The 25,458-nt window shown below is 42.8% G+C and overlaps 1 protein-coding gene across 5 annotated transcripts in view; it reads left to right on the top strand.

Annotated features, from left to right (window-relative positions):
• Window positions 1–25,458, top strand: part of LOC108592839 (uncharacterized) — a 203,428-nt gene that overhangs the window by 157,254 nt on the left and 20,716 nt on the right. Inside the window, exon 6 of one of the 5 annotated variants that reach the window (XM_078342532.1) lies at window positions 1,770–11,281. The exons of the other annotated variants lie outside the window; for them this stretch is intronic. Coding sequence (XP_078198658.1) covers window positions 1,770–1,810 — 41 coding nt within the window. The 3' untranslated portion in view covers window positions 1,811–11,281. Of the gene's footprint in view, window positions 1–1,769; window positions 11,282–25,458 lie in introns of those variants that run through there. 5 annotated transcript variants of the gene reach the window in all.

Here is a 25,458-nt window from a genome sequence, read left to right as displayed (position 1 = left end):
CTTACTTTAAGCCAGCAACCCAAACGATTTTGAATACTCCTATTTCAATTCAACAAATATATATATAGATAGATAGCCCACTGTGTGCTAGTGTCCTATTTTATGCATAAGCTGAGGTTCAGAGAGGTTAAATCACTTCCCGAAGACAATGAGCGGGGTGGTTAGTCAGTAGCTTAGTCCTAACTTTAAACAAAACCCATCAGATTCTCAAGTCCATGCTCTTTATATCACCCTATGTACCTCAATCATCAGTTAAACCTCTGTGTTCCAACAAACATTAAATGCCTCAGACTGGCCTCTTTTCTTGGTGGTGTCCATGAATCTGATAGAAACAAGCAAATGCCCCTTTACCAGTCCAAGAGAAGCAGCAGTTGCCAGGGATGTGGCCAATTTTCTCCTCATACTGTGGTGAGTGGGTGCTTCAAAGTACTTCTCAGTTCCCCGATGTGTCTGCCTCCTCTTTCTCTCACAGACCAGCCTTTGGCTCTGGTCACTTTGTAAGCCCAACAGAGAGACCCCGGGAGGACAACGGGGTGGAAAGGAAGAGAAAGAGGGAGTGTTTGAGAGCCAGAGTGAGCAAGAGAGAGAGCTGATTCTCTGTCTTTTCCAGTCCTTTTCCCCTTCCCGCTGGTCCATTTTAGAGCCATGTTGTCACACATTAGCACCCCCATCTGAGGGCAGAGACAGGGGATGACAGGAGATGAAACTAAATCACAGCTGAATTAGAGACTTCTGGTTTTTAAAAAGGATGTGGAAAGAGACTGAAACTAAGGTGCTTTCTCTTGGAAAATGCTTGCAGTAATTTTAGAGGCAGATTTTTAGAATCTGAACATATTAGCTAAAGCATTTGAATATAAGGAGCCATGCAGTGTGGTCAAATGGAAACAGGCTAAGGATAGGTGGCATAGTTAGAGTGGTCCTGGGAAAGCCACTTCACCTCTCTGGGTGTCAGTTTCCTTTTCTTCCCCAAGTGCACACTGAGCCAGACAATCCTTGAGATTTCATAGGAAAGCAGTGAGAAACAGGGTGGCACACCACACTAGAGTCAGCTGAGTGGCCTGAACCTTAGCTCTGTCACTTAGCTAAAGCTGTGTGACCTGGGTTGTGTTACTCAACTTCTACGAAGCCTAGTTTCCACCTCTGTGAAGTGGGGATAAGGTGTTTGCCTCAAAGGGTCATTAAGGGGGCTAGATTGGCAAAGGCATGGACAGCTTCTGGAGAAGGGATTTTCCCCAGGACTAGAAAGAACTGGTGAGTGGGATGCTTTGAAGGTGAGTGAGGGAGGATAACCGGTTTATGAGGAAGTTCGGGCTGGGAGAGGCCTGGATTTGGAGTGGATTGAGGGTGCTCTGGGCCACCCTTTTCAAGGGAGGAGAAAATAAAGTGACTGTCAGGACAGAAGGTGTCTCAATGCTAAGCTCCATGGTGGCATTGCCTTGGAGGAAGAAAAAGAAATCTTGGAACCCCTGTCTTTCTGTTAACTACTTTCACTTCTTAATTCTTTATTTATAATGAAGATGGGAAGGTTTACAACTTTTGACAGTTCCATTTATTTCTCCCATTTTCACCTAAAACAATAAAAGAAACAGCAATTATTTCTACCCTGGTTTCAACTGCAACTGGATAAAGTCAGTTTAATTAAACATGTTCCATGTCTGAGTGTGTCTGTTTTGTTTCTCTGTCTGTCTGTATCGTTCTTTCTCTCTTACCAAACACCATACCATCCCTATCCCCTTTTTCCTTCTCATCTCCATTCTCCAACCTCACAGCTGGGCACAGGAAAATAGAGAATAAGGACCCAGGGAACTAACTAGAGGGGCTGAAGCCATGACTAGGAATCTTCTGCATGAAGAAGTCCAGAAGAGCAAATCCTCCCCAGATCGGCACATGGAGACCGCTAATGTAGGAGGGAGGATACCTTCTGTTCCTGTGTTCAGGCTCCGATGCGTCCAGGCCACAGGAGGCTGCCTCTCCAGGCAAAGACACTATTCCGTCCCTATCAGTGCCAGGCAGAGGGCAGGGGATTTCGCACCTGAGCAAGGGATAGGATGACTCTCAAGCTTTCATTCTCCCTGGAGTTACTCCTCAGGGTCTCTGTGGACACAGAGGAGGAAGCAGGAGCTTTCTTTACATAATCATGATCAAATATTGATATTTGTTTAGGATTTGCTTCTATAGGATGTTTTTGTAATTCAAATCTATTTCCAAAATATATCTGGATCTCTTTTATAAGAAAATGCAATAAAAACACCAGACTGATAGAGTAAGAAAGCAGCATTGAAATGACTGAAAAGGAGCAGAGGAATCAGATGTTGCTAGGCATCTGAGATGAGATGATTAAAACAGCCATGCATAGCTCTGAGCTAAGGCAAAAGGGAGAATCTGGGGCAACACAGTTTATATCGTCTGACAACGTAAAGCATGCATATCCTTTGTGTTGAGCCATACAGCTTCCTGGAACAAACTCGAGGCAGAATTTATTCCCTGGGTTCTTAAGTGCATGTTGAATGACCAGTTTGATGAAAGCCTTCAGATAGAGTTTTACAAAAGAACAAAGAACAAGACCTGGAAAAAAGAACTGACCCTCTCTGAAAGACACCAGAATCAAGATTACAGAAGAATTACGGTTACGGATTAAGATTACAGAAGCTGGCCCAACATTTGCTCACTACCTTTTAAATTGGTCTTAACACCATCTTTTACAAAATGACCACTTTTAAAATAATTTTTGCTTATATCAAAAGTAATACATGTTCATTGCAGGAAATTTGTAAAATACAGGAGAGAGAGAGAGAAATCTATAATCACTCACCACTGTTAACATTTTAGCGTCATCGCCCCATGTTTTTGTTTATGCATAGATATGCATATCTATTTTGCAAATATAAGAAATTGCTCTATCTTTTAAACATTTTTCATTCAGTAATATACTATGAATATTTCCCATTCAAGTAAACACCTCTACAATGTTACTGAAGGCTTACGATAGTGTATTGATATTAATTCTATAGAATACATCAGGAAGAAATTATTACAGTATGTTTAACCGATCCCCTGGGTGCTAGATATTTGGGTTTCTAACATTTCATCCTTTTAAACAATTCTGTGACGAACCTCTGGTGCTGACTGTTCTAAGGGTACCCTCCATTACCAGTTGTGTTTCAGAGCAGGCCGATGTAGTCCATTCAAGGCCAGGATCCCCCGGAGGTCAATACATTATTGGCCCAGTGAATTTGTGGGCATATCTAAACTTTTTGCACTTTTCCAGACAGGAAGGAGGAAGCAGTACCCACAGTCTTGGGTTAAGGAGCATTCTCTGGGCTGCTTAGTGAGGGCAGAAGATTTCTATCCTAAGATCCTACAGCCTTGGGGTAGGATGGGAGCAGAGAAGACAGAGTGTGGGGCCACTGTGGAGGCAGCAGGGAGGGGTTCTTAGTGGCCACTGATTGGAGCCCTCATACTCCTTGTGGGGAGGCTCCAATTTCTCCAGAGGTGCTTTTCTACCTGGAGGTCTGCCTTGTGTCAGGAGCATTAGTGGCTCTGCAGAGAGGTGGGACATATTTGGATACTCCTGTTTGTAGTGAGTTTGTTACTTCCCAAGAGGTGCGTGGCATTTGTAAGTCATTCTCCTTCTCCATGCTTCTTCAGAAGACTTGAATATGGTTTGAGACCTAGGCACCAAAATTGAAAGTCCCTCTAAAGAGCCACACAAATAAATGACCTCCCATACCATCAAGTTCTCTCTGCATGGCAATCCCTAGTTAACCTCAGACCGATAAGAAGAGAGAGTATTTTTCATCAATGACAAGGAAAGTTTTTTCTGGCTAATGTGGTATAGTAGCAAATGCAACTAAAAAATCCTCCCAAGCCTGTCTTTATGCATTTGTGCACATCCAACAACACTTTAAGTACGCATAGGTAGGATAAATATTTAATCATTAAATATCTGAAGTTATTGTAATCCTATTCCAGCACTATTCTTTCTCCCTACATTAAAAAAAATTTCTAGACTGTGCTTCAACCTCAAAGGACATACTTTGGAAATAATATTCCATTAAAGACATTGTTGGGGAAACTTTATTATTCATTAGTGTGTTTTAAAGTGGACTGGAATCGAAATGCTTTTTGCTAAAGTAAAAATACATCCGTTTCTATGATCTAATTGTGCAATTGGTTAGAATTTCTATCTCTCAGTTCAAAGGGAAACTTGGTTTCAGTGAATTTGTTTTTAATAAAAATGTGTTATCTATGATAAATATATTTCACTTTGTTCAAATGGATTTGATTGGGAAAACATATTGAGCAGAAGTACTGGTAGAGCTTAATTTCATTGCTTTGAGAAAAACGTATTGAATGCTGGTTTGAATTAAATTCTATTTGTTTTAATAAAAGTGTATTGGCCTGAGTGTACATATATTTGTTTTAGTGGCAGTGCATTGGATCCAATAAAACTATATTGGCTTCACTGCTTATGTCTCCTTTTCAGTGAAAATGGATTGAATGGGAAAACGAAATAGGCATGAAGCAGCAGGGTATCCAAATAAACTGGGAGAGAAGAGGGGTTTCCATAGACTTTATATCAAAATATGCTTTTAAATTTAAATACCTTTTACTGTCAAGGACTTGCATGTGAAACTGAATTGCCACCATAAAGAATGCAATTTTTTGAAACAGCCCTTTCTATCGACAAGTTATGGGACTGTCCAAGACACCAAAGGAAGAAATCCTCTGACAGCCCAGAGCAGGTTCATCAGCATCTCTTAAGCTTTATACGGGCCTCATTGGTTCTAATAAGCGGCTGTCTAACAAGCATTCCTAAATCCCTTAAATGAATAGAAAAGGGATCATGAGTACTCCCCAAGGATGGTGCTGGCCCATCAGCATTGAAACGGGTCTGACTTTGAACTGATTAGAAAGTGGGGAAAAGGGAAACAAGAGTCACCCTGAGACACACTTCAGAATCACCAGAGTTCACAAAGATTATAGACCCTCAGAGAGGAATCGGCTCCCCACAGGGAGTAAATGCTGGTACTGTCATCTAGAAAATGGCAGCCTCTGCCAAGTGCCATGACTACATTGTGTAGCTATAAATGCTCTGAGATGCCCAGGCCACAGATACTCCTTTGCATAGGTGCCCTGACCCTGAAGCCAGCATTCAAATAATGGGGAGTAATGACAATACTGGCTGCTATCCCTACGTGACTGTTTCTCGATTAAGAGAGTCTGTGCGCTGAATTGTTTTTCCACCAGCAGATGAACTTGATTTGACTCTTCTACCCAGTTTCATTTAGCCTTGATGAGAAATAAATGCAAACGCCACTTTCATTAACACCTTTGTTCCAACTAAATGTGCTAACAAGCTCCAGACTTCAACCTTCCCCCTAATAACTGCTAATTCTGAAGTAGCACCATTACCAAGGAAATCTAAGCCCTTGGTGTATAGTTGCTCATTTTTTGAATGCCTGAATCCTTAAAAGGGTAAGAGAAGAAAATTTATTCACAGATTCTTTTTTTCCTGTGGAAATAGTCCCAGTTATATACTAGAAGTCAAGAAAAAAGATGGAGTTTGTGAGAAGTTTTCTGTGCTGTCCTTGGAGGAGTGGGGCTATGGCCTTGGGGGACAGCAAGTGGTTCACTTTGTCAGAATGTAGTGTTGATCAGCCACATTACATAAATATGATGTGGGGTGAGATCATTTCAGGAACTCCCAGAGGTGAGTGGGGAATTGAGACTAAGAGGGGAGGCAGCCAACACAGGGTTCGTTGTTAAGCACATTACCACTGTGGCCAACTGGAGTTCGAACCTGCTGTGGGAATCTAGGAGTTGGCATAAAACCTGTGTCTTAGAATTATCCCACTCAAGGGGCAAGAAAGCTGAGGTTCCTATATATGATGCACATTTATACATTCATTCCCATCCTCATTGGTTGAGAACTGGTCCTGGGAGCATTAATTCTCTAGTGGACCCAGCCTGCCAGGTGAGTAGGCACTGTGGACCCTGACCCCCAGAAAAAGCCTTAAGGCAAGGAATGCAGCTGGAAGTGGTATGGCTGAAGGGCTGGGCAGGGCACTGATAAAGTCTGCTACCCTATGAAGCCCATTTTACAGATGAGTGAACTGGGGAGTAGAGGTTTAGTAGTTCTCCCAGTGACACAGACAATAGGCGGCACAGGCATAATGCAGACCCAGCTACTGCCTTGGTGGCTTAACTCTTTAGTCACATGGCTCTGGTCATGCTGTCCAGCTGAGGAAGCTGGCATGCCTCCCAAGTTTTAGAAACCATGTTTTGAGGGAGTTTTCACTGAGTCAGGGCAGGGGGTCATATAGCAGATTGGAGACAGGGCTGGAAGTGTTACATTGCCTGAGCTTCTGTCCCTAGAAGTGATCAGATAGTGATCTCTCTTAGGCTGAACTGAATCTTAGCATCTAGGTGCATGTTTATGGGATGCTAAACTCAACTTGTCCTGTGATATATCTTTGATTAATACGCAATTGCAAGTGACCACATGAGCATGTGCTCCTGGGTTATTTTCAGCGAGTCAGGGGCTCCCAGCTGTCACCCAGCTCCACCAGCCCCCTCTTTCACGTTCATCCTTTTGCAATCAGCTTTTCCATTTCGGCCATGCTTGCTAGCTGCAAGCTGCTTTGTGAAGTAAGTTATGATGACTTTGTACTATAAAATACAACAGAAATCCTCACAGCTGTTTTGATCCCATTTAATGAAATGGTGGTGAACTGAATGGCACAATTGCAGAGAGGCGGATGGGTTGTTGCAGCTGCTGAGAGGAGGAAGATCAGTATTATTCCTGGGGCTAATATCTCATATGACAATTCTGCAGTTACCATTGCTCTGTGTCAGGCGACAGTGGCTGCTAGGCTCCAATGGACCTCTAGTATTTATTTTTACTTCCTATAAATACAATAGGGCAGTAGGGTGGAGATGATGCAGATGGCATTGTGAAGATTGGGAGAAATATTTCAGGGGAAAGAAGCATACAAATAGCATTTGCTGCCATTCAACAACTTGAAAAGTACCCCGTTTTGGGAAAACCAATAGCGTATGTGTCATCCCACCGAAAAGTCCTGAAAAAAAATCAGTGGTTTCTTCTTCGTTGCCATGCCTAAAGCAGACAGAGCAATGCTGGGAAGACATCAGACAGAAAATGAGGAGGCACGTCAAGAAGCCAGTCTTGTCCTCGATCAATTATGTGAGAGTATTATCAAATCAATGAATTCACAGTGTGAACGCTTGTGGCAGATGGACGAACACTTGTCGGCTATCTGGAGCCGCAAGAGAGTCAGATTTATTTTCAAAGCTTGTTTGTCTCATTTCTCCTGCCTGGTGCTGGAAGGCAGAGCATGCAGCTGTGATTTTTCAAATGTAAGAGATCTCCAACTATTTTATAGTGTGTGAGATTGGGCTCTGCAAGCTAAACTCTCTAGGACTTCTGGTTTTTTTTTTTCATCTCAGAATGAGGACAAAGGAGTGTAGGCTTAGCCAGCGGTCTCTCTCTCTCTTCATGCTTGCAGTTCTCAGCAATGGAAGGACAAGGTTGGATGGATCCATGACTGGCATTCCAGTCTTGGCTGTGATAGTGAGGTTGTTCCTACTGTGATCTCAGAGATGGGGCAGACAGGAAGGAAGAGGAAGCTTCTGCCTGAGGCACAGCCTGTGTTATAATGATAGGATGATGGTCCCTTAGCACAGGAGGGTATTACCAGGGGTTCTTAGGCAGTGGTGGCACTCCTTCCTGCCACCAACGGTTCTGGTATTCTTAGCTGGCAGAGAACTTGATTCTGAACTGATCAAGGAGAAAGGGGAAATAATTTTGAGTCAGAATTGGTAACCTCGCAACCTCTGCCGTCTAGTTGCAGAAAGCATTTTTGAAATTTCTTCTTGTGGGAGGAATCATCATTCTGGTTTTGTGTATTGGGCCAAGTGGAAGTTCATTCGTGGTCTTAAAGTCAACCAGGAGTCCATGAACATTCTGGGTTTAGATTTGCAGCCTCCCAACCCAGTGCATAACCAAGAAGCCTTGTTAAACAAATTCTTAGTACTTCAGAGCAGAGCGAGTGGTGGAGGCTGGCCAGGGTCTCAAGGCTGTGTGCCTCAGTGTGTTCATTCATTCTTTCATTCATTCAATCAGTTGATCAGTAAGCCTTGATTAGGCCAGAGGTTCTCAACCCTACCCTACCTCTGACTAAGTCAGACTTTCTGAGTGATTCTGTTATGTGGTCAACATTGAATCACCGTGCCAGGCACTGAGGATACCATGATGCACAGAACATTGTCCCTGTCCTCACGTTCCAGGGTGACAAAAAGGAACACGGCTGTGATAGAGGTAAGCTCAGGCTTCTGATAGAGGCAGCCTCCAACCCAGATAGGGCAAGGAGAAGGAATCCCCAATGACTGGATGGAGGAGCAGCCACTGTGCTGATTTAAGAAATGAAGCAGGGATTCTGATGATCCAGTCAAAGAATGGGGAGAAGTCCTGAAGAATCTACAAGGAGATTCTTGTAGCCATTGTGTACAATGCAAGCTAGGGGGAAAACGGGCAGATGGGAAGAGAGGGGAGCTGGGCTGAACGGTGGAGGGTTTGGTGGGTCATGCCAGAAAAGTGAGCCCCTGTTTTATGGGAAAACTCTTTGGAGGGATTGCCAAAATCAGATTTCAGTTTCAGAGAAAACATCCTGACAGCTGAGTGCAACAACAGATAGGAAGAGGGGCTATTTGTTACAAACTGAACAAATGAAAAGCACTTATATTTGCCACTGTTCACAATTAGGGTTTGGCTCCTGGGGGAGAAAAGATAGATGGTAAAATTTTGTTTTAAAAAATTCTAGGCTGGGCACGGTGACTCATGCCTGTAATCTCAGCACTTTGGGAGGCTGAGGTGGGTGGATCACAAAGTCAGGAGTTCAAGAGCAGCCTTGCCAATATAGTGAAAGCTTGTCTGTACTAAAAATACAAAAATTAACTGGGCATGGTGGTGCGTGCCTGTAATCCCAGCTACTCAGGATGCTGAGGCAGGAGAATTGCTTGAACCTGGAAGTGGAGGTTATAGTGAGCTGAGATTACGCCACTGCACTCCTGCCTGGGCGACAGAGACTCCATCTCAAAAAAACGAAAAACAAAAAACAAAACCTATTGGCTAGTTTTAGGCAAGCAGTTTTCTTTTAATCAAAGAACTGAATTTGAAGTTGAAAAATTAAAAGATTTGCTCTGAATATACATTTTTGGGGATATATATACATACATACACATATACACACATGTATTTGTTTGGTCCTCAAAACAAATCACTTCTGGCTTGAGATTTAAAAAAAATTTTTTTAGGGACAGGATCTTGCTCTTTTGCCCAAGTTGGAGGGCGGTGGTGCGTTCACAGCTCACCGCAGCCTTGGACTCCTACCTCAATATCCCATGCTTGGGCTTATTTTGTGGGTGGTGGTAATTGATGAGCTCAGCTCACCTCTCACCCCATCTGCCCAATTTCCCTCCAGCTTGCATTGTACACACTAGCTACTGTAGGCTTTTTGTAGATTCTCCAGAACTTTGCACAGTGTATTCTATCTTCCATTTTCTTGCTGATAGAATCATACTTTGTAGAGTTAATTAAGAAGCCAGCTTCTGGAGGCAGAAAAATCTGAGTTTAAATCTCATTTCTGCCCCTCCGTACCTCAGATTCTTTGTCTGTAAAATAGGCTGGAAAAAGCACCTTCTTCCCAGTGAAACAATGAAATGCATGTAAATACATATACATTCTTGTGAAGAGCTTAGCCCAGAGACTGGGACATTGGAAGTGCTCGAAAATGGTAGAAGGAACCAAAGGGCAAAAGACGGAAAACAAAATGACTCAGAAAAGTAATGTGCTGATCCACCAAGCGACCCTATTTCTATTTACTCCACTTTGGTATGATCTAGCAACATTTTTTTTAAACAAAAAGAAAAAGAGACTTGTAGGTCAGAGTCTTAACAACCAGTCACTATAAACTTTGTGCAGAAGAGCTGTATGAACTCGATGATTTCTGCCCTAAGCTGCTGAACTGAAACTGACTTGCAAAATGACCCGCTTCTGCTCTGGTGGCTGTTGCTTGTTCTGAAGGCAGGAGAGAATTTGGCTCCTTCGCTTATGATATCTACAGTAACCCATCAGCTGCTGCGCTGAAGGATGTGTTCAGCGCTCCCCTTTCCCCTTTAATGTGCCATTAAATCAAATACTCTATTAGCAGAATTAGTTCATTCAGTGTCTGCACTGAAACGTCCTGTGAATTGCGTGATGTCTTCGTAAATGGCCCTGCACTCTGGGGTCTACTTCAGCAGTTTATATCCTGCGGAGGAGGGCCGAACTGCCCAAGGATCTGACGGCCTTCCTCTAAGTGAAATATTATGGCTTCCACAAAGGATAATTATTTGGATCATTTTGCCATGTGCAGACCTGGTGAATTCCAAGCACCGTTGATCAGGCTCTGGCCCAAAGCCTGCTGTCCTCACACCTGCAGCCTGAGACCTGCCTTGGCCACGGGCTTCCTACCTTCTCAGCTTCTCTGCTATGCATAGGTCCTCTCTAGAGACTGGTAACAAAATGTATGCTTTTCATGAGAGTTAAAACATGGAAAAATTCCCTTCCCCAAAGAATTTAGGGCAGAAACTTAGAGTGTTTCCATTCTTGCTTTCTGAAGCTAGAGCTGAGATTGAAACTCAGCATCTGTATTTCTATTCTCTCTTACTTATACTTGTCACCAAATACATGTGAAAGCAGGCAATGACAACTGCTGTGCCTCTGTCATAATAATCTCATGCTCTGAAAATTAGCAAGGATCTCAAGCACGCAATGTCACATTCAGCCCCGGCATGATGAGTGTCAGTGTGATTCTTCATCTGCCAGGGCTCTGGACTGCTGCTGTGGATACTCCAGCTGCTTTTCCTTTATGCTGAGTTGCATTTAGCCAAGGTGCATTTCATCTATTATGCTCTTTTCCTAAGGCAGAAAGTCAGTACATTAGGGGAGTATTTGCCCCACACCAGGTAAGTCTTAGAATGCGGTACTAGTAAATGTTTGGCCTTTTTTCGGAGGATGGAAAGGAAAAGTCTGGTTTATGTCTGCCAATTTCTATGGTGTAAATACTGCCGCTGTGGCTGATTTCAAGCTACCAACATGACATTATTGAATACAGAGTTGGGAAGAAATGTTTGCAACACCCCCATTCCATAGTATTTCCATGAAAATAACCTCAAGAGCCATATATAATAGCTAACTATATAAAATGACTAGGATGGGATGAGTTTTGAATATACATTATGTCTTAAAATGTAATGCATTTAATTATAAGTTTATACAGTTTAACTTTGATAATGACTGTGTTTAACAATGGACTTGCAAAATTCCTCAGAATTTAACAACTGGCTCTCACAAGCTAATATAAGCCAGTTCCACACACCGCTGAGTTTAAGGGTAGAAAATATTTCTCATTTGCAACCCAGTCCAGCATGGATATTTGACAGTTCTCTCCATATGGTAACTCAGGGACCCAGGCTTTCTCTATTTTGAGTCTCCATTCCCCTTAGGAACCTCAGAGCCCTTTGCTTCCAGCTTGGGGTTGAGGAAAGAGCACAGAGGTTTTCACATGGATAGTTCTCATGGCCCAGACTTGGAAATGGTTTGTCACCTTTGTCCATATTCCTTTGGTTGGAATTCTGTCATATGGCCACACCTAATAGCCAGGGAGTCTGGGAAATATGGTCTAGCCATGTGCCCCAGAAAGACAGGAAATGGGGTGAGTGAGCATCTAGCCCAGTTCTGCCACAGCACTGAGGTTGACTCCTTCACTGGCTGACGTCAGAAAGCAGGTAGTCTACAGAGGAAGAGCAGCTGTTCACATGTCATTATGGAGCATTCAAGAGGTAAACAGGCATAAGCAATGAAATTAATCGTTATGAATTTGGTGATTGATATATAGAACTAAGCCTATGTAGGAACTAGGATAAATGTTATTTACTGTTTCTGATGGGGCAGGATGCTGTGGCAGTTGCATGAGCTGCTTTTTCTAAGCTCAATGGTCCCTCCATCCACCCATCCACGTATTGAATAAACCTTTAGACAGGCTGCATGTTAGCTTCGGGGGATGCAGAGGCACTTAGGACATGCTTTGGGTGGGTGCCCACCCAAAGCCCAAGAGTTAAGAGAGGGGAAGGGGTGCTCTCGGGGAAAATCCAGACATAGAAACCAAGAAGGAATAATGGCTGCCAGGTAGCCCAGCCAGCAACCGACCCCTACAGGTGAAAAGCAGCAGGTGGACAGCTGGCCCTAGAACTGCCACTTGCAATAGAGAGCGGGCCAGGTATAAGAGAGAAAAAAATCATTTTCTTTCAGTTTTTGGTTCTTGAAATAACAGGAGGTCCAACAGAATAAAGAGAGAGCTGTTTTTACAAGATAAAACCAGGTGGGAAGCTGGGGTGGGGCTGGTCCCTTCATCTCTAGCCCTTGAAATATAAACCAGCTCCCATCCTGTTTCCTCTCAGGCTTATAGCCTGAGTATTTTCTGGGCAAAGCCAGTGGCTTCATTGTGGTCACTGTAATTGTGCCAAGTCATGAATCTGTAAGCTGAGCCAGGAAGGCCACAAAGCAGATAAGCCAGGCTGGCAGCGTGAGCGCCCCTCACCTCACATCCTGCCCCATAAATGGCTTGAGCAGGAACCACAAAGCCTGGAGCAGACTGGAATGTGCTGCATGCTCTTGTGAGAAGACTCATAGCCAAGCCAAGACCACAGTCTGTAGACTCTGAGCCCCATGGGAAAGGCATTATTTGTGAGACCTCCACGTGGGGGGTGTGGTAGGAAGAGCAAGACTTTGAAATCAGAGAGCCCAACATGGAATCCCAGTTATACACTCTAAGATTGTCTGGGCACAAGTGGCTTTAGCTCCAGAACTCAGCTCCATTGCACATACATGGGGATGGCACTGCCTGCTCTTCAAGGTTGTGAAGATTCATCAAGACCACACGAGTGAAGCAGCCGGCATCGGGTGTGGCATGAAGCAGGTGCTCAGGAAATGCCGATCTGCTTAATAAGAAGAAGAGAGGCCAGGAGCAGCAGCTCATGCCTGTAATCCCAACACTTTGGGAGGCCAAGGTAGACAGACCTCTCAAAGTGCTGGGATTACAGGAGTTCAACTCCTAGGAGTTGGAGACCAGCCCTGCCAACATGGCAAAAGTCCATCTCTACAAAAAATACAAAAGTTAGCTGGGCATGGTGGCACACGCCTGTGATCCCAGCTACTTGAGAGGCTGAGGCAGGAGAATCGCTTGAACCTGGGAGGTGGTGGTTGCCATGAGCTGAGATCACACCATTACAGTCCAGCCTGGGCAACAGAGCCAGACACTGTCTCAAAAAAAAGATTAAGAAGGAGGAGGAGGAAGAGGGAGAAGGAGTAAAGAGGAGGAAGGAGGAAGGAAAAAAGAAGGCGGTGACGACAGGAGTAGTTACCATGTAACTTATGTACTACAAACTAGCCTTCCCGTTCCTTATTTCATATAATCCCAATGACTGCCTGGTGCAAGTCTCATTGTTATTCTCCCCTGACAGCTGCAGACCAGGAAGCTGACAGAGGTGGGGTTGTTGCCCAAGGTTACACAGCTGGTGAGCAGAGACCTGGGATTGGAACCCAGGTAGCTAGGGGTGAGGAGGCCGAGGAGGCCGAGGGAGAAGCAGCTGGCGATGAAGCCTAGAAAGGGGTCCGGTCTGCTTCTTTGCTTGACATTCAGTGCCATTGACAGCAGCCTTCCCTCACCAAGCAAAACTTGCCGCACATTGAGCTACAATTTTCTTGCAGGGTGGCGCTGCCCTCGGCTGAGTGGAGACAGGAGGTGAAGCAGGAGTTTGAAGCACCCCTTACAAATTTCCAGCCACCATCTAATTTTGGAGGCTTCATGTTTCAGTATGAGATTGTTGTTCATGCCATCAAACTAGGAAACAAACAGAAATATGCCATCAGAAAACCCCACCTCCTCAAGTTTGATGCTGTAGAAATGTCTAACGGGAAAACCTTCTCGGTGGTAAATTACTCCACTGTCTTCTTTTCCTCTCATTTCACGTCAGAAGCTCTCCTCAGTTTCTGCTGGAAGATGTTCAAGGCCAGGCCAGGAGAATTCTGGAGGTTTCTTTCCCGAATAGGCATCTGGTTTGTGGAGAAGTCCACCAAGAATCTCAGACTTTACATAACCCTGGCATCCAGTGGCCCCCTTACTCCCACATGGAGTGAAAACCAGGAAGACAACAGAAGGTGGCAAACCCACTTTCAAGAACCAGAGTGGCAATTTCTTGCCATTGTAGTGATAAATTGCTACACTGGCTGAACTAAAAATTGTAATAATAATAACAATTAACATTTATGCAGCATGTACAGTGCTCCAGTAAAATATTCTTTTAAGGTCACAATGTACCTTTATCATGATGTTGTCATAGTGTATCTACAATAATAGCAGCACTAGCTAACATTTATTGAATAATTACTGTGGTTACTTTATCTGCATCATCACATTAATCTTTAAAACCTCACAACAACGCTTTGAGCCTGGTGCTTTTATTATTCCCATTGTACGGTTAATAAAACAGGTTTACGTAGTTAGTGGCTGAGCTGGGTTACAAACTCAGGCACATCTGAATCCAGAGCTGGGGTTCTTACCCACTCCAGTGACTGCCTCTCAGAAAAGAACAGGGCAATGTCCATTCTCCTTTTATTTTCTTTAAACACCTGATCATTCTAAAACCATGTGTTCCTCTGTGTGTGTGAGCTATGTACACGTGTGTATGTTTCTCTTTCTTTACTCTGTCTCCAGGCTCATGGCTGCTTATTTTCATGATGTGTTGGTGTCAAAGGTGGGTCAAGGCTGGGTGCGGAGGCTCATGCCTGTAATCCCAGCACTTTGGGAGGCTGAGGTGGGAGGATCACAAGGTCAGAAGTTCAAGACCAGTCTGACCAATATGGTGAAACCTGGTGTCTACTAAAAATACAAAAATTAGCTGGGCATGGTGGCGTGCACCTGTAGTCCCAGCTACTTGGGAGGCGGAGGCAGGAGAATTGCTTGAATTCAGGAGGCGGAGGTTGCAGTGAGTTGAGATCATACCACTGCACTCCAGCCTGGGTGACAGAGCAAGACTCCATCTCAGAAAAAAAGGTGGGTCAAATGTCTTCTTCACATGCCCAGCTTCATTCCACTCTAGGCATTTAACTTATCCAACATTGTTTTGGGGTTCCTGGTGACCTCAGTTTCTCCTCTCGGCTTCATTCAGGGCTTCACCTGAAGCTTGAGCTACATGTAATGCTTCATCTATCTGGGACAGGGCAATGGAGAGAGAGAAATTTCTGGGACCAAAGGGCTGTTGTCTTATCTTCGGTAAAGGGACTACAGAGGAAGGATGGAAAGGACAGGCAAGGACTGACTTGAGAAGAGGCAAACCGGGATTGTTCCAGGCAAACTAGATGTGTCACTCTGCTTTGTTCCCTTTGCAAACCAACATGAGAATACATCTTCGCCATCCTTTGACCTGTGACGCTGGCCCTGCTACAGAAGGTGTGTAATTGAGAGGTGCTCTGAGTAGAATCAGTAACAGGCAGCAGATGCTTAACTGTTGGCTGGCTTTTTCTTGGATGTTTTCTCTCATGCTTTGAAGGTGCAATGCCTCATCTTGATACTGGATCATTTCTTCTATAACTACCAAGTTTTGCAGATTTGCCTCTTGGAATCTGTGATGCTTCTGCGAGATTCCTCCTTCAATGAAATGAGGGATAATTAAATAGCCTGCTGCATCCAACCTTGGCCTGCCTTCCTGTGAGACGTCTACACATGTCTGTGCACACACATGCATGCACACACCCACACATATAGGTGTGAAGCTCAGTTACATTGGACTTACTTGTTTTCAGAACACTGATTGTAAATATGTGTTTATATCACTGGATCACTAGGACTTTCTTATTTCTGCCTAAGTGCCCGAAGATTCCCTATTTTTCAAAATTATTTTTAAATTAGAAAAAGAATACTCAAATACAGTATCATTTAAAAAGACTCAAACAATACAGAAGGGATGTATGGGAAAATGTGAAAAAAATCCCCCTTATACAACTGATACTTCAAAAAGGTCTCATTCCTCCTACCAACTCTCCAGCAATAGAATAACTTCATATTTATGCTGATGGTCCTTTTCCTGTGTAGTATAAGCTTTTTCTATATAGTATAAGCTTAGCTTAGTCTGGCTTAGTACAGAAGATATCTAAAAATATTTTTGAAAATGTCTCCTTTCATACAAGTGTTATATTCTGTGAAGAGAAAATCTGCTCAATGTTACTTCTTTATAGTACTGCCAAGTTGCTTCTCTGAGCCCCTAGTCAACTTTTACCCCATTTCCCCTTTGCCTTCTGGGTTGGATGTGAGTTTTGAATTTGCTAATGGGTCAGGTGTGCCATGAAGGAAAGGGCCTGGGCTTTGGAGTCTAACTTGGTTTGAATCCCAATGAGATCCCTGTTTAGCTGTGAGATGAAGTAAATTATGTTCATTCCTTCCCAGGAATCAAGGCCTAGACTCTGCAGCCACACTGTGGCCTGGGTTCAAATCCTGCTTCCCCCTTGACTCAACAGGAAGCTTTCAAAAACTACTTGACCTCTCAGTGCCTTAGTTCCCCCATCTGTGAAATGGGGATAACAAAGTATCTCCCTCTTAGGGTTGTTATGAAGGCTGAAAAGTTACTTCAGTGCCTGGCACACACACAGTCAGTGTTAAATAAACGTTGTTTCCTTTTTTTTTTTTTTTTTTTTTTTTTGTGACAGAGTCTCACTCTGTTGCCAGGCTGGAGTGCGGTGGTGCGATCTCGGCTCACTGCAACCTCTGCCTCCTGGGTTCAAGCGATTCTCCTGCCTCAGCTTCCTGAGTAGCTGGGAATACAGATGCATGCCACCATGCCCAGCTAATTTTTGTATTTTTAGTAGAGACAGGGTTTCACCATGTTGGCCAGGATGGTCTCGATCTCTTGACTTCATGATCCACCTGCTCTGGCCTCCCAAAGTGCTGGGATTACAGGCGTGGAGCCACCAAGCCTGGCTGCCTTGTGTGCTTTTCATTACCCTCCTGTGTATACAGAATTCTCAGCAATGTAAGTCTACATGCAGGCTATAAAGATTCTGCCCCAGGGAACACAGACCAGTGCAATCAAACCATTATTAAGCTAAGAAGACAGCATGATCCTAAAGCTCCTTGCAGAAATTTTCACCACCAGGGCCCGCACAAACACAGAAAGCATTCTGCTCAGGCTCAAAACCGAGAAGTGACCCCCAGCCCCACCTTTGTCTCATCTTCTACCCCATCCATTCATTCTTTAGATTTCAGCCGTTTTCTTCCCTTCCAGACCTCTATTCTCCTCGTCCTTACCAGGCAAAGACCACATACTTCACACTCCTCGCACCAAGCCACAGAACTACTCCCACTTCTGCCTGTCTCCTCTCCTATCCACAGGGTCTATGCCAGGCCATCTGATGCTTGGAGCATGTAACATCCACTAAGGAAGCTTTGTCTTAATTGCCTCCCTTGTTGATCACAATGACATTCAAAATCCTTCATCAAGGTCATCTTCAAACCATCCCTTCAAATAAACCTCTCCCTGTTCTCTAAGCGTGGCTCCCAGAATCCCTGCTGTGAGCCAACCAATTCAAGTTTCCCATGGGATGTCATTGAGATGCTAGAGGGAGTTGGATGAAACACCTTTAAAGTCCTTCTCAGCTCTGTAGATCATTAGCAGACATTCTACAGATCTACAAATAGTCACCGCACTTTACTATGTGCTGCACATTATGTTAATTGCCTTTGTTTTATGCAGATTAGCTCCTTTAGTTCTCATAATAGTTTCAGGAAGGAGGTGGTATTACTATCCTGTTTTACAGACAGAAAAGCTGAGTCTTGGGGAAGATAAATTATGGATCCAAGGTTACCCAGCCAAGATTGAAACACAGACTCATGTGACAGAGCAATCCTGCTCTGGGTGTCAGGAGAATGCTGCCTCCCCTAGCTTCTGTTAGCCTGTGTGAAACATTTCCAAATTGATCCTCCGGCCTACCCTCATCCCTGTCTTTTCTTTCTAACACACAAACAGATGAAAAATAAAGCATGAGTGCTTCTCCCCTAGGGTGGCATATCGGAATGACCAGAGGACAGACATCAGGGTCCCATCGGACCAGGGAATCAGGATCTCTATAGACAGGTATTTGGAAAGTGCTCCCTTGATTGGCATCTCTGGTTAGAGCCCTGCCCAAGGACTGGCCAAGTTGAGCCAGTGGCTCATATCTGGCCAGTATTAGTGGCTTTGTTGAATCACACTTCATTCTTTGGTTTTGGTAGAATCCTTCAGGTAGACTGACAGCAGCATGTTTGCAGGAAATTTAAATATTTTGACAGCACAGAAGAGTGCTGCATCTGGAAGATTCTGGGTTCAGCTATAACCAGACTTGCCTGTCCTAAACAAATGGATTGACTGCTTCCGGCATCCTCGCTTTACTTCTGCATGGTGACCAACATCCGGAGCTTAATTCCCTGGCAGCCAGGAGGTAGGAGGCAAAGGAAACCTTTTAATTTATAGTAAGAAGTGATCGGTTCCTTTTTTGGGTCTCATTTAGAATTCCAGGTGCACTTTAAACAATAAAATCTTGTGTAGTTTTTTTCCTATAAGAAACTTCTCAGATATTTACCGAAGTCCTAGAAAAATATTTAATGGTCAATATATATTTGTCAATATAAATATTGGTCAATGTATACCACAATTCCCACAAGAGGTAAATATTGACAAAATTTACTTTGGGCAGTGATGCTACAAGAATATTAAAAGGCACTGACTTTATCATCAAGTGAATCCTTTCTTAATTTTTTAAAATTAAAATCATGATCTGTTTGACAAGCTATAACAGAAGGAAAACACCTTTGTTTTAAACAAAAGCTACCTTTCCTCAGCAAGAACTGTTACCAGAGTGGGAAATAAGGTTAATTTCAGTTTTATTAATAATATCTGAAATGAAATAATGTTATAACTCTCCCCTCTAACCCTGTAGCTAGACAACTTAGAATATTTATGTATTTCTCCTTCAGAGAAAATAGGAGTGGATGTTACCTTTAAGCAACATACACATTTAATTAATGAACGCAAGGATATTGATACTGGCTGTAGTTAAATCGGGCACAAGCATGTAGGATTTAAGAGATCTGACCTTAAAAATGAAGAAAATATTATTGTAATTACTCCATTTGCTAAAAACAAATGATGTGGCATTTGAATTTAAGACTTCTATCAAAAGCAGTTCAGTGTCTCTAATCAGTTCGCACCTTTGCATTTTAATGGAGTTGAGGTCGAGCCGTTGCATTTACAATTATCCAGGCTGACTTCATGCCTTTGATATGACTTAAAAAGATTAGCATTCATGGATTATTTATTAGCTCCTCGTGAAAGTATTTCCAAGAATGGAAACAACATATTGCATCAAAGTCTAGTTTCCAAGTTTAACTCTTTTAATTAACATCATGACTGTATGAAGCTGCAAAAGGCATCTCTGAAGTCACAGGACATTTTGTCATGATTTTCCCTCCAAGTGCATCTTTAGTAGCAGTCTTTGTTCCTTGCAAGCTCAGGGAGAATGTCAATTCCAGCCCTCGTGGCTGTCTGAGATGCTCTGTAAACACTATGGCTACGCTGCTCAGAGCGGTGAGGCAGCTGAACCCAGCCTGCCCCCACTGTCACTGATGGGGAATGCCTGTCTGGGTCTCAGCAGAGAACTCAGTGACACGATGGCACTGGCAGTTTAACCCAAACACACTTTCTTCCTAGATAACAAAAATGTCTCATGTGAGTCCCTGACAGCAATCCCTGAGGGCCAGGTTTGAAGCAGCGCTGGTGGGACGTGGTCTAATCTGCCATCTAAAGCCCTTCATTGCCTGTCTGGCTGTGAATCTCACCTCCCCTGTAGTGGAAAACAGGCTGAACTGACCTGGCAGGCAGGGAAAGGACAGCAAACCTTTCAGGGAGGGCCTAGTGCTGAAGCTAATCCAGCCCTTTGAGTTCAAGCTGACAAAGGGATGCGATGCCAGCTTTGCAGGGGAGCTAAGATTCTTCCGAGAGAAAGCAGAATGAGAGAGAGATATGCAGCTGCAGTGGAGGACTTGGAAGAGAACAACGCTATTAGAACCTGATACTGTGTGGCAGTTTGCTTCACTCTTGGTATACAATGTCTGAGCTCCATGTTAAAGCAAATGTAAGTAATAAAAATCTGCCTTTCCCGAGGTGAAAGTAGATCCATATTATTTAAAATCTGAACTGAGATAGATGACGGTTACAAACATTATACGTGTTCTTATTATAATTCTTACTAAGCTCAAGGAATAAAAATTGTGATGTTGAAAAAGTTCTGAATATAAGGATTGATGTTTTTGATAAAATACAAACCAATCCAGAAATGATGAAAAAAAATTGTGCTGCCTGACTTGCTTTGTTGCTTTCCTCATGGAGAGTTCAGTAATCATGCCATTTATTCACTCACTCACTCACTCACTCACTGGCTCATTCATTCATTCAGCAGCTATCCAACTGGGGCTAGCTGTGAGACAGAGACACTGTGCTGGAGACACAAATGCATCAAACATGGAGCCTGCCCTCGATGAGTTTATAATCTAATAAGAGAAGGCAAGTCCACATGGAGCTACAGTACAAGGGAGGGTATTGTAACTGCAAAAAGGGTCGTGAAAGAAAATGCCATGAAGGATTGCACCTCACTAGGAGGAAGTTTTATTTGAGCTATCTTCTAATGGATGGGCAGAATTTGGACAGTGGAGGTAGTAAGGAGAATACCAAGAACACTTTGGTGTGGAAGGTCCAGCGATCCCTGCCTGGTTTCTTGTCTGTGTCCATGAAGGTGAAGCAGGAGAGGAGCACTTGAATGCCTCTCTGCGAGAGCAACTGATCTAACAAACACCCTTGGTTTTTCTAACTGCCTCTTTCTGTGTTCTCTGGCAAGACACCTATGGGCTTTAGGTGATTTTTAAAAATTATTTTATTTTTTTTCTTTGAGACAGACTCTTGCTCTGTCACCCAGGCTGGAATGCAGCAGCGCGATCTCAGCTCACTGCAACCTCCACTTCCCGGGTTCAAGCAATTCTCCTGTCTCAGCCTCCCTAAGAGCTGGGATTTAAGGCACGCACCACCATGCCCACCTAATTTATTGTATTTTTATTAGAGATGGGGTTTCACCATCTTGGCCAGGCTGGCTTTGAACTCCTGGCCGTAAGTGATCTGCCCGACTCAGCCTCCTGGAGTGCTGGGGTTACTGGTGTGAGTCACTGTGCCTGGCTGCTTTAGGCTATTTTTAAAAATGTTGTTACTATGACAAACTAACTTCTAAACAGAATTTTAATATATACCATCATAGCAAAAAAAGTACAAATATATGTACATGAGGAAAAAAATAAGAAAACGTCACCCATAATTCTACCATTCACTGAATACTGTATGAGATAATCCATTAGATTTTTCTATTAATCTGTACTTTAAAAAGTTAAAATTACATATTACTTACGTGGTTTTGTAATATGCTTTTACCATTTATATTTTGAATATCTTTCTATACCGATGGGTATATCTTCTGATACGCACTTCTCAGCCAGGCTTCTGCTGGCATATGGAAGGTCCTCTGTAGGAGGTGGCCCTGTGTTGAGGGTCTGCAGGCTGTGCTACCCTTTCAGTTGCACTCCTCTGTGTGTAGAGCTGAAGTAGGCCCATGGTGTGGGGAGAAGGCCCTGTAGAAGCCACATGGTGAGATCCATGAGCTGGGAGTGGGGTCACTTGGTTGGACAGTGACCTGACCTGAGGATACTGGGTCTCTGAGTCCTGGGAAAAGCACAGACCAGCATTAATAGGCACAGAGTGCTTTCTTTGCTTTTAGATTGACAGAGACGATGGTGATCCTGCTCACTGGGCAAAGCATGGGAGGTGGTGGTATTACTCTGTTTGTTAGGGTGACCAGCAGCCAAGGGAGGCCACAGAAACACTCAGAGAAGATGAGTACAGCCACTCCCTAGAATGAGGGTTTTTGATGTTTGCTTAATTGTGATAAAATAAACATAAACTGTACTATCTTGGCCATTTCTGTGTATACAGTTCAGTAGCATTGTATATTCACATTCTCGTGCAACCAGTCTCCAAAACATATCATCTTGCAAAACTAAAACTCTGAATAGTACCCATTACACTCCCTAGTCCCATTCGCCTAGCTCCTGGAAACCACCACTCTGCTTTCTTTTTTTAATGAGTTCAATTGCTCCTGATACCTCTTATAAGTGGAATCATACTGTATTTGTCTTTCGTGTCTGGCTTGTTTCACATAACATAATATCCTCAAGGTTCATTCATGTTGAAGCATGTCTCAGAATTTCCTTCCTTTTTAAGGCTGAATATATTCCATTGAATGGCATATTAGTCCATTCTTATGCTGCTAATAAAGACATACCCAAGACTGTGTGATTTATAAAGGAAGGCTTAATGGACACACAGTTCCAGAGGCCTCACAATCATGGCAGAAGGCAAATGAGGAGCAAAGTCATGTCTTACATGGTGGCAGGCAAGAGCATGTGTGCAGGGGATCTCGCTTTATAAAACCATCAGATCTTGTGAGACTTCTTTACTATCATGAGACCAGCATGGGAAAGACCTGCTCCTATCATTCAATTACCTCCCACAAGGTCCCTCCCAAGACACATGAGAATTAAGGGAGCTACAATTCAAAATGAGATTTGAGTTGGGACACAGCCAAACCATATTAAAGGGATATACCACATTTTGTTTATTCATTCATCCATCAATGAATTTGGTTTGAGCTTCCACCTTTTGGCTACTGTGAAGAGCGCTGGTATGCACATGTATGTACAAATATCTCTTTGAGACCCTGCTTTCAATTCTTTTGGAATACATATTCAGGAGTGAAACTGCTGAATCATATGGTAATAGAATCATAGAAACTATAGAATTATATGGTAAATGGATTTATAGTAATTTTAATTTTTAATTTTTGAGCAGCTACCCTACTGTTTTCCACAGTAGCTACACCATTTTACATTCCCACCAATGGTGCTCAAGGGTTCCAGTTTCCCCACAGCCTTGCCAACACTAGTAATTTTCTGGTTTTTGGGTCGTAGTCATCCTAATGGGTGTGAGGCAATATCTCACTGTGGTTTTGATATGAATTTTCCTAACCTAGAACCAGTCCTATAGAGGAAGTGGAAATACCTCTGCAAGGGAGAGGCAAGCCCAGAGGCCAAGATGAAGTAATTGAATTCAAGTCATAGCTTTAAGGTTGACTCCTAACCTGACACAACCCTATCACCATCTCACTTTTCTCAACCATGCAATTGAGGATGCTAACGCCATCCTATCTCTGTTTTCCATATCACTAGTAAGGAGCATTGCACTAATTTATAAGAATAACAAAGCTAATAACTGTTCCCAAGAGCCAGAGCTATATGTAAACATGAGATACTCTGGGCAACTTGTCAAGGATCTACCTAAACACCCAGAGAACAAGGAAGGACCCTGAAGTTACATCACAGCAAACATCTCAACAGCTCACTCTAAATCTTTCAGTGACATCTATCTTAAAATATAATCCACTCTGAACCCAGTACTTATCAGTTTATCTGCGGCATGAGCCCAACCATATGTCTCCACTTTTCCCCTCTTAAATGGCTTCAAACAAATTCAGAATTTTGAGTTTCAACTGTTTCGTTCTTGTCACTACTAAGACAATAACAGATTAAATAGGATGAACCAAGCAGCCATACTTCTTGTAAAGTTATCCCCAGAGATAAATGTACAATGTTGTTTCAGAGGCTGTGGTGGTGTCTGCAGTGTAACTAAGGTTGACAGACTGCCTGCATGTGGGTGGCTGTCTCCTTTCCAGCTGTGACCAGCTGAATTATATCACCTGTCCTATTTGATGTATTAGGATATGCCCAAGCTCAAGATGCATGTTGCTGCAATAGGGAAATTAATGTCCACCACTGGAGGCAATTAATAATGATTAGGAGCAAAACAGCAGGGTTAAGTCTGTGCATTTAACAGGATGTTCATACACTTTTATACTATATTTCAGCCTAGTTGCTCAAAGGAAAACAGAAAACCCTTTTGGGGGACTAGAACAATCTTTTCTTAATTAACGTGTAAACTTAGATGAAATGTCAAAATCGCTTCAATGAGACATGCTTATTCATTATTTACTTAATCCTCCCTTCCTGGGGTTAGAGAAAAACATTGCACAAAAGTAGCATAGTGTGGGGACAAATATTAAGACTGAGGCAAGAAGCTTGTAGAACTCTTGCACTTATTGAATTGCTGCATTCAATCGATGGATTGAGGTGAGTGAGAAATTCTTGCCTCTTATTTTACAATTCTGCAGTTACTATATTAAAAAATAACAGGAAATTGGCAAACCATAGATTTGGAATGCCCAGTTTAGTGCAGCTCCATAAAATCTGCATGTAAAATGCTTAATGGTAGGTAGCTAACTTACATTTAGCTACTAAAATCTGGATATAAATTTGAATAGTAGAAACCTAAGCTGAACAAGGGAATTTGCTTCAAATTCAAGAAATTGAAAAACAAAAATTGATTATAAATTTATCAGTTTGATGTACATAAACATACGCCCACCTCTGACTGGGCATTTATGTCACCATGTATTAGTACAGAGCATATACAATATAAATATTCATTGATCAGATATTTTATTAGAAAATTAAATTGAACAGATTCAAACATAATTGGCTGCCAGCTGGACTTTATAGCTCAGAGATAAAGTCTTAACCTAAGTGATAATGCAATTCTCACTAATTAAAAACTATGAGATAAAAGTCTTGGAAAACTTCAAATCCTATTTTATTATGATGGAATCGAAAAATAATTCCTTTCTGTGAATCTGCAGTGGCTATTGTGACTTTGAAGTTCTGTTGGCAACCTGGGCTCATGAGTCCAAGGCCATCTAAGGGCATGGCTTTCCCTTGCATTTCCCCTCCTTTGTACTTTCAAGAGTGGCTCAGTCTGCATGACCCTCCAAGAGACTCAATTAAAAGTGAAAAATGCAGTCAATTTTCAGTTATTTGGCTTACTTAACCCAGATATCCAGATACGCATTTGGACATAACTAAAATACTTGATTTACTTTTTAACAGCACATATCAAATACTTGGCACCATTTTTTCATGTGGATATTTAGCATCTTGTGACCAAATAGCCACACAGTATTTTAGGTCCAATCATTCATTCATGTATTTATTCATTTGTTCATTAAATAGTCTTTATGCCCTCATCACCATTACTTTTCCATTTGCTTTGAAAATCTCACCGTGGCTGAGCATGGCTGCATGAAATTCAGACAGGGTAAGC

Source organism: Callithrix jacchus, chromosome 11 (genome assembly GCF_049354715.1).
Source record: "Callithrix jacchus isolate 240 chromosome 11, calJac240_pri, whole genome shotgun sequence".
Taxonomy (NCBI): domain Eukaryota; kingdom Metazoa; phylum Chordata; class Mammalia; order Primates; family Cebidae; genus Callithrix; species Callithrix jacchus.
Note: the sequence above shows the minus strand (reverse complement) of the source record. Positions and strands in the feature narration are given on the sequence as shown.